At 39.1% G+C, this 14,651-nt stretch overlaps 1 protein-coding gene across 1 annotated transcript in view; it reads left to right on the top strand.

Moving 5' to 3' along the window:
• The window catches only part of LOC139777959 (uncharacterized), a 29,225-nt gene extending 14,938 nt beyond the window's left edge, over positions 1 to 14,287 (top strand). The window contains exons 3-5 of the mRNA XM_071715671.1: positions 4,629 to 5,699; positions 10,208 to 10,882; positions 11,641 to 14,287. Coding sequence (XP_071571772.1) covers positions 4,629 to 5,699; positions 10,208 to 10,882; positions 11,641 to 12,432 — 2,538 coding nt within the window. The 3' untranslated portion in view covers positions 12,433 to 14,287. The remainder of the gene's footprint in view (positions 1 to 4,628; positions 5,700 to 10,207; positions 10,883 to 11,640) is intronic.
• The last annotated feature ends 364 nt before the right edge of the window (positions 14,288 to 14,651 follow it).

Here is a 14,651-nt window from a genome sequence, read left to right as displayed (position 1 = left end):
TACAACCACTCAGACTGCATTACGGAATATTTCAACATGACGTTGACGACACGTGATGTTATATCGTGCAAATGGACCCTTAAACGGAGCTTGTGCCATTTAACGATTACGCTTGCCGATCGCCCCCTCTCGCCCCTCTCGCCGCGATAATTATTTGCAATTGCGCTTACGTGATCGCTGATTCGAATAATTTCAAGCGGTAAACTCGTAGATTAAATCGTGGCTCTCGGCATTCTCTCGACGTCGGAATCGGATAATTATCGGTCTTAGGTGCAATATCGCGAACGCGCGGATCGAATGTACATATATAGGCGCTGCTTACTCACGATGCTTTCTCGCGAATAGCGATATCGACGATATCGTAAAAACCGAGTGATATTCGTTCACCATTACATTGTATCGCGGGTACACTGCCCACTACCACGAGTGGTAATTGCGTCGTCTGCACCGTAACGAGGCGTGCAAAATGTGTTGCGCTAAACACCAAAAAACCCAGATGCCGAGTTTTTCCCGTAATAACAATCGCTCTGCTTATTATCGTGAACCGCCCAGTGAGCGAGATCGTGAGGCTGATTGTGAGACCAGAAGTAGTCTGAATCCAAACATAACGATTCTAGATATCGTTTATCCGAAAAATTTATATCTATATGTTAAAAAACTCTTTAATAAATTTCTAAATGATTTCTAATAAATCTCCCATTTTAATTTCACAATAATTTTTGTTCTATTTTATTTATATTGATCCATAAATTTCTTTCTGTTTGAAAAGACGATCATCATCTCTCTCTCGCGATATTTATCAATTTATAGTCCAAATATCCACGTCTGCTCTCTATGAATATTACTTAACGGTTATTGATTTCAAGCTGTGCGAAAATTTTAAATCTGTTTCTATTCATACGTCAGTCCATCATGATGCGAACTGTGGAACCGACTCCTCCTATGTAGTCGTCCCCTGGTGAGATGTGTGCGTTTGCAAAAGTGCTGCAACACACTGTTGCACATGAGATATTGTGGAACACTTACAATTACGCGAAGTAAGTGCGAAATTTCGCGCGTTATTTTACGGGAGGTTAAAACACTTAAAACCGATCGAACGAAAATTTACTTGATCGCTCACGCCGCGAAAACTGATACAGGATTACCGTAATTATGACAATCTAATCGGTGTTCTCGATCACACCCTGAATTTCGTAACGTATAGATCGGATGAGATCGCATCAGATGTGGAAAGCGCACTCCTCAGAATATCACTATGATTCTGATTAATTGGTAGATCCCGACTGCGATGCTTCATGTACAATAGATTGATCTATAAATCTTTGAGAAACAGGCTAAAAAATTTCGCGCAGTTTGAAATCATAAACCGTTTACCGATCACAGATATTATCTGCACATATTTGTAATATTTATCGTAATTGATTGATAGATTCGGAGAATCTATCAATCATGTAATCGCTGTTTCGCGCGTGATGGATCGATATAAATTAATAAAAGCAAACTTAAGAATTTCGCACAGCTTGAAGCCAGTAACTGCTCATATAGATAGCTGATGTGGATATTTCTAATTATAAATTGGTATAAAATAGCCAAATTATTCGAAATAATTATTACTCAAGAAAACGTTTTACAATCCGACTGGGATACGTAATATTATATATTCTGGAAATGAGTCCTTCGCAAATTAATTTTTTACATAGAAAATTATCTATCATACTATTATATTAATATAAAAGCGAATTAATATAAAAAGTATCGTATATAAAACTTTGAAATATACTGATTTATTGGAAACCAGAGATAAGATGAGATACTATAAATATGATAACGATTGAATATTCCAGAGTGATATTCTCCCTAAGTAAATTTGTGTGAACTGAGAAAAATATTTTGATTTATGTGAAGATTTATGCACATGTTTTACTCACGACCCAAGACATTACCGTGTCTCTTGATAGCCATTTCATGGCATACTTATATGAAAATGTTTTAGCTATTAGCAATTAGCAGAGATCCATTAGCTAGATAGAATTTAGATAGAGACATCGTTACGACAAGATGTGAATTATCTGACTACGCGTAAGAAACTTTGTATAGAAAACTAGATACTGCATTTATCTGTACCGTACTCTCTAATGCCGTCTAGCACTGCGAAAGTTCATAAAATATGTACGAGATAGAGGCAATGTAGTGCTTATTATATCCCTAATTACATCGACAAGGTGCATTGATAACCACCGTGCATTAGCCTTGATTATCCCGCAATCGAGAAAAGAAAAAGAGCTTTACTTTTTCAGTTAGTATTTGCATTTGATTATATATTCGCTTGCGTGTTCGTGATGGAATACTTCTGGCTGAAGGCGTTGCAACGTTTCCGGAAATGTTTACGATTCAAGTGTAATAAGCGCAAATACTAACCCTAAGTAATTGCGTCCGAAAGAGCACTTCTAGCGCATAGAGGAAGAAAAAGCCGATGCGGCCTTGTGGCACAGGGGTGTAGCTATCGCATAATAAGAATATGCAGACACAGATGCATATAGGAACAGGCAACCCACAAACCTATTTCTTCTTTCTTTCCATTATAGAAGAAAATCAGAAATGAACCGTAATTTTAAATTCAAATTCAGTAATCTTTGTATACAAAATGTATCTTTAATATAAAATTATCTTTAGAGTAGAATTTTGATAACAATTGTTGCTTCTTTGAGGTATATTAAAAGCATCTTAAAGTTAGAAAAATTAGAACCTATTATTTTTTATCACAATAGAATTTATTTCGAGTCTTATAGTTCAAGCTTTTTCAAAGTTATAAAATTTATGTTGTTAAATAATAATTATAGATATATGAGATTGATGTTTGTTGCAAAAACAAAATCCATGGATCCAGGATCCATGAGTGACTTCGTGAAAGATTTGCAAGTTCTTCCTACGCCACTGGACACAACGGTGCAGCAAAGTTGCATCGAGCCGCGGGCCGGTTTGAAAGCCAACATTTAATTTACGTTCTACGTGCAGGAATGATGCTCTCGTCATTTTTCGACGCCAACGATCCGTTAAAACGGTTGCGAAACGGCGCGAAGAAGAATGATTGAAGACTAAAATCTCGTGGCAAACATAATATCAACAAGAAATCCGGAAGTAGAAAAATATTAAAGTCTTATAGAAATTTCAAGTACTTCAACATGAAGACACAGTACAAATTAGAAAGGCCAAGGAATTATTTTTAAGATATCTAATGTAACAACGTATCAATCTTATATATAAAAATAAAGTTTATATGAGTTTGTAATTTGTTTTTATGCGCAATTTTACATTAATCTTACGCTAATGTAATGTATTAAACTTCTGTTAATATATTACATAATGAGACAAAAATGTACAGCGATTCTCACATAATCAACATTGTGCGAAGGCAAAGGTTAATTCAAGTTGGTTTCTTGATCTGGTCGGCTATCAGCCAATAACGGTTAATTATCGTCTTAAAAAATCGGAAAGAGCCGTCGAAGCGACCGCCAGTCGCGTAATTACAGTTATCTCGATGCAGCACGATCTTCAGTCTTACAACAATGAAAATGCTCGTAATTCATTGTTGTCCATGTTTCATTATTATCCGCGCGGGTAACGACGGAAAGAAGAATGAAGTAAATCAAGCGCGCGATATTTACGAGCGCATATAAAGCTGTAAACAATTCGGAAGCCGATTTCACAATTCTTCTATTAATCCAACTGTATATCTACGGGTGGATCCATCAGAATATTTTCGTTTTTGGATTCTTATTCCTTACAATTAAATATATTATTTCATCTACAAATGATTCCGGCTTCTTATTATTCCGTGCAAAGTTTTAAAATAAATCTGAATTTAAAAAAAAAATTAAAACATTAATATAAATAGTTCAGAGTTATGGAAAATATAAGAGATTTGATAAATTAAGTTAGAGAGCAAATAAGATGATAAAGAATTATAGTTTAATTAATTATGAACACGAGTTGCATTTTACATTCAAAATAAAAGAGAATTTATTCTGATATATTTTATAACGTTAAAGATATCACAAAACTCAAAACATCACTTCTCGTAAAATTTCCCTATTGCATATCACTGCCGTTATATCAGATAAGCAAATATATGCGCGTATATATTTCTTCAAAATGAGAGCACTCCACAAAATGAGAGCACTAATAAAATTTGGCCCACATATGCAACCAGCGTGCATTAACCTTTCCATAACTCGATACATGTTCTTGATACATGTCATTACTTGTGCGCTGTTAAGTTATAAAGTAATCAATATAGGAACCCAGACCTATCGCAAATTATCTTATACGATTTCTACGCTAGAACACCATTTCTATCAACACGTGCTCTTGTTTTTTATCCAATATATTAGCCGATAGATATAGATACCAGCTAACTAATATTTTGTTACTTTTCCTATGAATGTTTTCTTACACATGCTTATATATGCATTTTTTTTATACTGCTGGAAAATAAAAATTTCATATCTCGTTAAATTTCAGGAATATTATATGTAACACCTTCAGTGATTCACCCTGTAATATGCCTATTAGAATTGTTATTTTCTCTCATTACTCCGGTAACAAACGAACGTTGCTTTCGTTTGCAGGAAGTGTTGCTGGCGCACAGCAAAGTCACCGCTCACTGCGAGCCGATCACAGTGATCCTCGCCGAGGTGGAGGCGCCGGAACTCGCGGCTCTTCTCGGGTTCGTCTACACCGGAAGCGCTACAGTACCGCGGATGCGACTGGACGCGTTTCTGCGCGCTGCCGAGGCCCTGCGCATCCGGCTTCCACCGGTGCCGGTGATGACAACCTGCGGCGAGCAGGCAGCGGACTGCAAGCTGGAGGACGTTAAGGACTTTAAAGTTAGCCCTAAGTACCTGCAATGCGATCAGTATCCTTGGTGCCGATCGAGAAGACTGTCCTACGAAGACCCGTTCGACAGAAAGGAGTCCTACATCAGAATATTCCATACGGATGACGTCAATAGAAATGTGTTCAGAGACATCGGAGCGCTTCACGAAGTCAACAATCCTGGCCCATCGTTTGGTTCCGGTTGTCCGAGCACGTGGTCAGTCGGCGGTTTCTTGCATCAGGATAGAGCAACGGGTGATCCTCCCTCCGACAAGAATCACGGCTCGATGATACTTGCTGACAAGAATCCGGCAATAGGTCCTAGTAACGAATCGTCCTTCAGTCTATATCAGCGAGGCACGTGTCTCCCCGGAGGACCGTCTTCGGAAGGATACGCTGGCTCGGATACCTTGGAGAAGATTAGGATGGGATACGAGAGGTTGCACATGAGTAGCTCAACGGAGAAGGTGATGATGAACGAGGACGTTCTCGTGGGAGGATCGGGGGGAGAGTCCTGCGAAACGACGCGGGACGAGTGTCCCTACCGGAGCACGGTGCCGTTGTCGTCCTTACAGTGCGCCACCGCCACCGCCACCGCCACTGCCACCGTCGGCCAGACGAGGTCGTACGAGATGCACGATTACGCCTCGCAGACCTCGACGGGCGAGGATCTCAGCTGCGGCGAAAGTTGTTGTAGGTGGAGAACCGCTCGCAGGCACGTGGCGAATCGTGTCACCGCGTCGCCGTGGCGCCAGATTGTTAGGCCCCATCATTCACCGAGGACCCCGCGGTCCATCCCCGTGCCACACCGTCACATCGATGACGTGAGTACCTCGGCAGGCAAATATTAGCCCACGTGTTCGTCGATACGAAATCGACCGAATTCAATTGATTCAGAACAATTTTAATTTCAAATGTTATTTCTCTGAATATGTAAACGGTATTTTTATCAGAGGATGGAAGACGTTGAGTCGCGTATTCGCTTACTTTAACTACAAATCGATCTTGGAAATATAAGCAATATTAAAAGGTGAACATCGTGTCATGAGTCTAAGGAATAAAAACACATTTTTCAAAGACCTTCCAAAATTTTCCTTACACAATTTTTATGATACTCCGCATTTGCAGTATTAAGCTCCTACTTTAAACAATTTGATAAAGACTGATTAAAAATAAAGTAAAAAAAATATACGCAATGTAGGGATTCAGCTTGTTTCTTAAAGCGCACCGTTGACAATCCTTTTAGAATTGATCCGTTATTTCTGGAAGGCATTATGATGCTACGACAGCTACGGGAGACGATTTTATTCCAGTCGATACTTCCAATCACGAAACTTACAACGAACAACGACCACTGAAAACAGGGAAGAACGTAGGCTGTGCATACTCGATTACGATGCCAGATACGATTTCGTCGTATCTGTCGAAATCCCGTTGCCAGGGGATCCGTATTCCCACGTATGCACGAAAAGAATCGACCATTATGGGAACTATGCCAAGGTGAATAACACTGAACGACACGATCGAACGAACGCGTTTTCGTCCGATCAGTGATAAAAACTGGTACAGGTCAAGCGATGAAAAAAAGCGGATTCGGCCACTGTAACGTGAATAATTTAAGGAGACCAAATTAAGCATTCACGAAAACTGAATGTATTTTATATATACGGTGATTTATATTTATATCATCATAAATAGTAACGATAAACAAGCGCGTGAGTATCATTTACATGCCTTCACGTTTCGTATTTAATGAATACGAAACGTTTTTCAAATGAGACCTATAAAATACGGCACTTAATGTATGTATTAAAAAAAAAATTAATATAATTTATATTTCTTTCCTTAAGTGCATTTATATGAAGAGTTTTAAACATCATATATATTTTTTTTCGATTAAATCGCATTCATTTTTAAACTGTAATTTATCGAAAATCATTAATCGCGATTGATTGGCTTGCGTTGAATGGTCAGCCAATTTCCGCAAAATGGTAAGACGAAGATAAACCGTTACACCCTTAATTACTGCGGCAGAAACGAAGCATCAACACGGATGCGCTCGATATGTCACCGTCATTGCGCGTGAGATTAACGAGAGAAAATGGTTTCAATATCCCGCCTATCTCTATAAATCGCAGTAACGGCGGAGTTAATTAAATAGAAACCGCGGTCCTCGCGTCGCTAATCTAGCGGCATTGATACTTTTTGCCATTCCAATTAATTAACGTAGAAATGCAGAATGGTTGTTTGGCCCTTGTTCCATTTTCATATTTGTTTATTAATTCCATTTTTCTAGCTTATAGGAAACATAATGATTCATATCTATCATAACGTTTAATACGTCGGCACCTTGAACAAAAATAATCCTCGCTTCTTTGTTATCAAAAATAAACTTTCAGTGTTTTATTATGTAACTTTTATACATTGATAGAATGTATGCAGAAATAAAGAAATTAAGGATAACCTAAGAAAAATTTCGCGATGCATATATAACTATATATTTAATTGCAGCAGAATAATAAGTTTTAATATTAACAATCGTAAAGATCTAAGAATTAAATTTCATATTTTATTATATATTTCCGTTTTAGTCACGATATCTATCAGTATCATACGATGATAAAATGGTGTTATTTTCTATCGTGGATTCTATCTCCTATTTGAATCGGTATTCGCTTAAACCAATCATAGTGATATATAAGCTAAATTAACTTGCTTATTGAAAATTGTCTACTTTCAGCCTACCTACTATAAGTTTATTTTGTCAGATAAAACGAGTAATCTCATGAATAAACGAACATATAACGAAACGCAGAAAATATGAAAACTAGTTACAATTTGCATAATGAATCCTCTCTGTCACTATATACAAGAAATTCTTTCCTTTCTCATATTTTGCCTATACCTTCAATCACGGAATCCGGGATAACACTAAGTCTCCTGAAATTAATTGAAGAAAGATTATTTTTAGCATCAGCTATCAGATTTCGAAACGTAATAAAATCTACGAACACTTACAGCTAACACTTACTGGGAGATTGCTACGACCAACAGAGATTATCTGTTACATGTGACATATCATGCGTTAAGAGAGTTAATTGAAAGCTGTAAACGCTGCACATGTACGAATGCGAACACCGGAAGACTCGTGTTCACCATTTGTTGGTTCTTCATTCGCTCCTCGTACACGTACATTACGCATCTTTGCCGCTTCCAGCTGCGTTGTCGCCCTTCACTCGAACTCAATGCTGTTCCGCTTAATGTGGCTATCAGTTAACTCGCTGCGGCTGTTTATCAGACCGCCGCGCGCCGCGCGCCGCGCCGTGATTGCGCATCGCCAGCTGGCAATGCCAGCTGCGCGCGCGTCCATTGCATTATTATTACGCGCCCGATCTGGGAACGTTTTCTCTTTCGACAACGGGAGATGCGTGCCAGATTTCGTGGACCGTCGTGCTGTCGCGACGACTGTCTGCTTACGCAAGCAACGGTTCCCGCAGCTTGCGCCGAGATTGGCGAAGATTTCAACTGGATAAGAACGCAGCGCGATCGCGCTCATGATTTTTCTTCACGCGTAGCGATAGAATTGACTACGTCTACCGGGACTCTGTCTAAAGTCCAAAATAAACTTCGAGCAAATTATTCTTAAAGTTCTTTTACTCTTTAGATTCATCTACATTTAATTTTTTTTATTTAAAAAGTCATTTAATCTATAGGAACATTATATAATGCCCTAATCTTTGATTTAAAATTATTTGAATTTAAGAAATTGAATTTCGGAAAAAAGAACTACACAATTTTACAAAACATAGCAAAGGTCAATACGGAACAGTGTTTTCCGAGAGATTTTTCTCAGTGTAGCAAAAGTCGATATGGAAGTGCGAAAGTTATGATCCAAAGCTACGAATTCCGCACGTGTCCTGATCCTTTTTACCGTTACTTAAAATCCAGAGAACGTGCAAAAATATTACAATAATCGACAGGGTACTTTCGAATACGTATCTTATCTCGTGAATTTAATCTCGACGATTTATATTCGGCTTCCGTTGAACGCAAATGTGATTATTAAGACGCGAATAATATACATCTTAACAATTCACCTTCTTTATCGGGTCGAGAGCGAGTGTAATAAGCTATTACTATTACATTCAAACGGTCAATAGCGTTAAATTGTTTTACAATCTAGCTGCTTTCTAATTGCTGCTTTCTTCTGTTTCTTCCAACTGCTCATTATGCGGACGCATTCCTGGGCGCGACTATTGCTGCACTATAGACGTTTTATTTAGCATTAACAATAGGAAACTGTCGACGTACGATTGTTGGATTATGCCGTGTTGTCTGGACGTGACGTTTAGAAATTGTTTCCCAATGCTTAAATAAATTTGCAGAAGATGACAATTCTTTCTATAGAATTATAATTAGAAGCCTAAAGTTACTTTTCTAAAAGAAGAACAGAACACATGAATCTTTTTAATATTTTATTCAGTTACAACTTCTGTATAATTAAACAAACATTTAATAAAAAATTAATTAAAGAATTGATAATAATTCAGCATCCTTACAAGTGCTTGTCTTTTGGACGTCAAATCATTTTTCTGCAAAATACTTAAAATTCTGCAGTAAATTCAAGAAGAACTTGCTGTTGTTCTACATTACGAGTAGGTAGATATATTAGAGGGACGGACAATTCTGCACGCAACTCGCTATACCTTGACATTTTGGTGTCGTTCTAAGTTAACAAGCATACGGAGTTGACTGCTTAAAACCGAGCGTGACTAAAAGTACATTGTAAAACAGCAAACGGCGCTGTAATTTAGACGTCACTTTCTAGCTCATTGAAACGCGGCGGCTGATGCACCGTGACGATTTCGATTCTTCACGCAAATACGCCACGCTATTCCTCAAGATTAATGAATGCTGATAAGTTTGACTTGATTGATTGTGTTTTTCTATCAATGGATATCCGATTTTACGTTGATACGTTGAGAAATGCAATTGTCCTGTAGGAAAATTACATTAACGTATAATGTTTTTACTTATAATAGTTGACGCGTGTTAAATGTTTCTAATATTAAATGTTTTATTATAAACAAAAAGATAATATTTGAAAGTAATAAATGCAATAATATACTTAAATATTGAATATAAAAGTAGGCTAATAAGAGAATTGAGATAATAAAATTCTGTTTTGTGGTCAATTGAGACAAATTGATTCGTCTCGGCAATTAAGGCAAGAGACACTTTAATGTCTGTTTAATCCCCCGTTATTTAAAATTAATTATTTCCAAGAAGGAAAATCAATTCTGTATAAAAAGCAATTCGATGGTTGTTACAGGAAATCCATAGGAAGTCTCTGGCTGCCGAACCAATTCGATCCACGGTAATATCAATGAGCCCGAAGAATATCGTTCATTCTCCGAAAAGCGCCCCGCGAAGTGACGGGCTTTGCTCTACGACTTTCGAAGTTCCTACCAATTGCGAGACGAGTTTTAACAATGACTCGAGATTATCGCGCGAGATAATTAGTGATCCGGAAACGAAAGTCCAAGAGATCTATCGATCGCCGATCCCATTCGCACCCTCCGATCAGATCGCGACGCCCGCGAACGAGGCGAGAAGCAACGAGCAACCCCTCTTTCAGAATGTCGGCAACGCGTCCACGCAGCCGTTATCCTCGAGCAACGACAGCGTTATCGCGAGTGCCGGCAAAAGTGGGGGATATCCGACACAGGTGGTTCCGCAGACGCCAACGAAACCCGAACTGTCCCATCCGATCAGCAGACTCTGCGACACGATCGAGGCTGACGAGAGGAAAGAGACGCCGAAGACGGAAGTGGCGAGCGCGGAGAAGAGTGGAGAAGAGAGGATCACGAGGATTTTTATTAATAGCGACAATAACAATAACAACGAGACGATCGTAAGCACGGAGGCGGCGCAGCGCGGACGATCGACCGACGACCACAAGTGCGATCAGTGCGGAAAGACTTTCGTCACGAGAGCATCACTCAAGGTATGCTTCTCAATCATTAAATCAGACATTAACACTCTACAGAGTCTAAAGGCTACACATTTAGATTCCCGAACAGAAACGTAGACATTATCTCACGTAGATCTGATCTTCTCACACATTAACCAGAGATTTAGCTTGATAGATCTCATGGAGCCTCACTCTATTCACTATTAACATAGATTCTTGATCACCTTGGGTTACACAAGTCCTAAACTATCAAATCCCGACCGTTTCTCACTGATGATGTTCCTCACGCATGATGTTCCATAAGTCACTGCAAATTACAACCTCCTCGGCCTCCTCGTATGTTTTTTTCATTTTTTGTTAATGTTAGACACCGCGAGTCTCTAATTTCGCGGAATTTCGCAGAGCTTAAGTGTCAGTTACGTTGGACTTAATGTCAGTTAAATTACCGCCGTCTTTCCTTACGATATTACATTATGCCTGGCGCAAACAGGCACAATGTAACTTCATACTTGATCGTTTACACACTCTCATGTCGTATATCGATTATGATGAATGAGATACTGATGTCTCTAAGTCGTACCATATACCTACTTTTTTCCCCCTTTTTGGCCTAATATTCTTAAATAGCAACTCTGTTCTGTTCGCCGCGTTTGTGCCGATTACGAAGGAGAAATGATATATCGAGAGTTAAAGACGCGGCCTATGCTAAATTTTCTCTTTTTTTGCCCTTTGTCTTCGGCCCCGTAGCCTTGTAAATAGCCTAGCTATACATCGCCGTGTGATCGTCACAGGTGCACAGCCGAACGCACTCCGGTGAAAAGCCGTTCCGTTGCGCCGACTGCGGCAAACAGTTTTCGCAGCTGCGCAATTACAAGTACCATCGCAGCGTGCATGAGGGCACGCGGGAGTTCGCCGCCACTTGTCCGGAATGCGGCAAGTACTTCAACGACCGCGGCTACCTGAGCTCGCACATGAAGATCCATCGGAACCGCAAGGAGTACGGCTGTGCGGAATGTGGGAAGAGCTTCAATCAGCGTGTGGCCTACAACATGCACGTGCGCATACACACGGGCGTGAAGCCGCACCAGTGCGATCAGTGCGGAAAGGCGTTCTCGCGGAAGATGCTGCTTAAGCAGCACCTGAGGACTCATTCCGGCGAGCGGCCGTATCAGTGCCAGGTCTGCCAGAAAGCGTTCGCCGACCGCTCCAACATGACCCTACACACTAGACTACATTCCGGTCTGAAACCCTACCAATGCACCTTGTGCTCCAAGGCTTTCACCAAGAAGCATCACCTCAAGACTCATCTCAACTACCACACCGGCACCAAGCCATACTCCTGCACTAATTGCGGCGGCAGGTTCTCGCAGAGCAGCAACATGAGGACCCACTTTAAAAAGTGCATCGTCAACAATACTGCCGGAATGACGGCAAAGTCCGGTGATGAAGCCGGTCCTGATCGCGCCGATGCCGAAAGCGGCATGGCGCCGCAGGTGGTCCTGACGCCGCCCAACTCTGATCAGGAGTCCAGTATTCTGACACCGATCTCAAAAAACGCTGTCGCCATAGAAAGCAACACATAGCGGTTTCTCCTGCTCGAAAGACAGAATCTCGAGTGTGGGCGAAGTTAGCGAACAATAACGTAAAAATACTATCGTGGCCAATCAATCACCATTTTTATGATGACGATAGTAAATATTTGACAGTAGATAGGGTATATGATAAATGCATTTGTCGGTAGTAAATCGACCGGAAGCAGACCGCAAACCGTTTGCAAGTTTCGAGAACGTCCATAAACAGTTTCTAGGACGAATGGAATCATTTACGTATATATTAACGTAACGTTACAAAATTATCAGTAAAATTTGTTTCAAATTAGTGTTAAAAAATACGCAATTTATTTTCGAGCCACGTTAGTTATAATTGAAGCAAGATTGCGTATCTCGATGTGATACGATAGTCGTTGCATTATGCCTTTCAGTTCCTGTATTTATTACTAATCTCGTTATACACACACAGAACTCCGTGTTCTAATCTAATCTAATATTTAACAATCAAGGAAATGATGCCAAATTTTCCATAGAAGATATTTCCCGATTTGGCAAAACTATTTTATTTCATCCGTCGTCATCTTAGTAATTCCCGCATCTCAAAGATTTTGATTATTTTTCGATTTTACGATTTAAAAAATATCCGGTTTAAATAGATATTTATAAAATCTTTAATTTGTTTAAGATTTTATAAACCTTAAAATTCGCAGATTCTTGATTCTCGTTCAATCCACAATACTATAAATTTTTTTTCTATTCGATTTTTAGGTGCCAAATTAGGTAGTTCAATTATTGCAAAGTAGAAGAAAAGTAAACGAAGCAAAAGAAGAAAAATAACATTATTTATTAATACATCTATTGACGCGTGAAATATATAGAACATATTATATTTCGATTTTAAAAACTGAAACTCGAAATCTCTGTCTCATCTCTTTTTTGCATACGTTCAGTAATTATATACTCTTATACCAAAAAGGATTCGAGGAATACATCGTTTCTTTATTGCGTATCTTACGGTTAATAGCTCCTTCGCCGAAACTGCAACATGTGATTGCAACACGGCAAGTTCAATTGTCGGTTACAACACGGCAATTGCAAATACAATCGAAAAGTCTGCAGCCGTTTGCAGGAAGTATCTCCTCGTATTTGAAAGTAACTCGTCGGACTCAGGAGAGTAATCGAGCTTCCATATCAGCGCAAATAGTTTTGTAACAACCTTTTCTAGGAAATATCCCTATGGCAGCGTTTAAGGATTTATTTCTGAAGTAACTTTGTCAATGGCTAAGGCGTTTTCTCAAAAGGCAAAAACTATCATGGTGTGTTCTTGCATTAAACATCGTGCGAGCGATTTGAGATTTTATTGGAAAGAGACACTTTAATTTAAAAATTGTTTTTTTTAATTTAAAAAAAAATTGTGTCGAATAAATCGAGAATCCGAGGTTTGGTAAGTAATTTGAGATCTGATTGAAAAATGTCAAAAGACTAAAAAAGATTATCTATCGAATATATTATGCAAGACAAAGATTAAGATGTTAAGAAAACAAGTAAAATAAAATTATTTGCTGGAAATAATGCACTTCTCTATGTACTTTAAGATACTTTTTACATGTATAAAATCGAAGCGTTTATAATGCCGATATGTATATATTTGATACAGTAATATATTTATAATAACTTACAAAATTATTGCATGTTAATAGGAAAATACGTTTAATATATATGCGTATGTTGACTGTGTATGCGAAGCATATTAAATACACGAAATACAAATAAGCATACATTGTACAGCTATATTTGGTTGGACAGATCGAGTCATCTGTTCAATGAATAATAAAAAAATAAAGAAAATGTAAAAGACGGAACGTTCGATATTTTTTAACTCGAAAAATCAGTGTTTCATTTATTTTTTATCAAAACCAGATTTTCCTCTCTGAAAGTGTGCTGCGCTGCTTCGGTAATACTTTGCCACTTTGCGTCTAGGTGCACCTGCGGTATACTTTGCGTTTAGGGTAAGGGGCAATCGCGCGACGCACGTACGAAATATAACGGTGCATCGCGGGCAGAACATGCGGACAATGACGATAAATCGCCGCCGCGACGGTGTTCCTCTCTCGGTGGAATTATCGTAAATCCTGCCGCGCGACACAAATCGCTCGTTAATATTCAAGCGCGAGTGAATGACTCTCTCGCGGCAATACGTCATATTTTTCAGGAGTGCTGCGCTGCGGTGGGAGGGCATCGGCGACTTTTGC

This window comes from Temnothorax nylanderi, unplaced genomic scaffold, assembly GCF_030848795.1.
Source record: "Temnothorax nylanderi isolate EJ_2023f unplaced genomic scaffold, tnyl_v1.0 TNYL_tig0169_pilon, whole genome shotgun sequence".
NCBI lineage: Eukaryota > Metazoa > Arthropoda > Insecta > Hymenoptera > Formicidae > Temnothorax > Temnothorax nylanderi.
The sequence above is the reverse complement of the archived record's forward strand: the minus strand, read 5'-3'. Positions and strand labels throughout refer to the sequence as shown.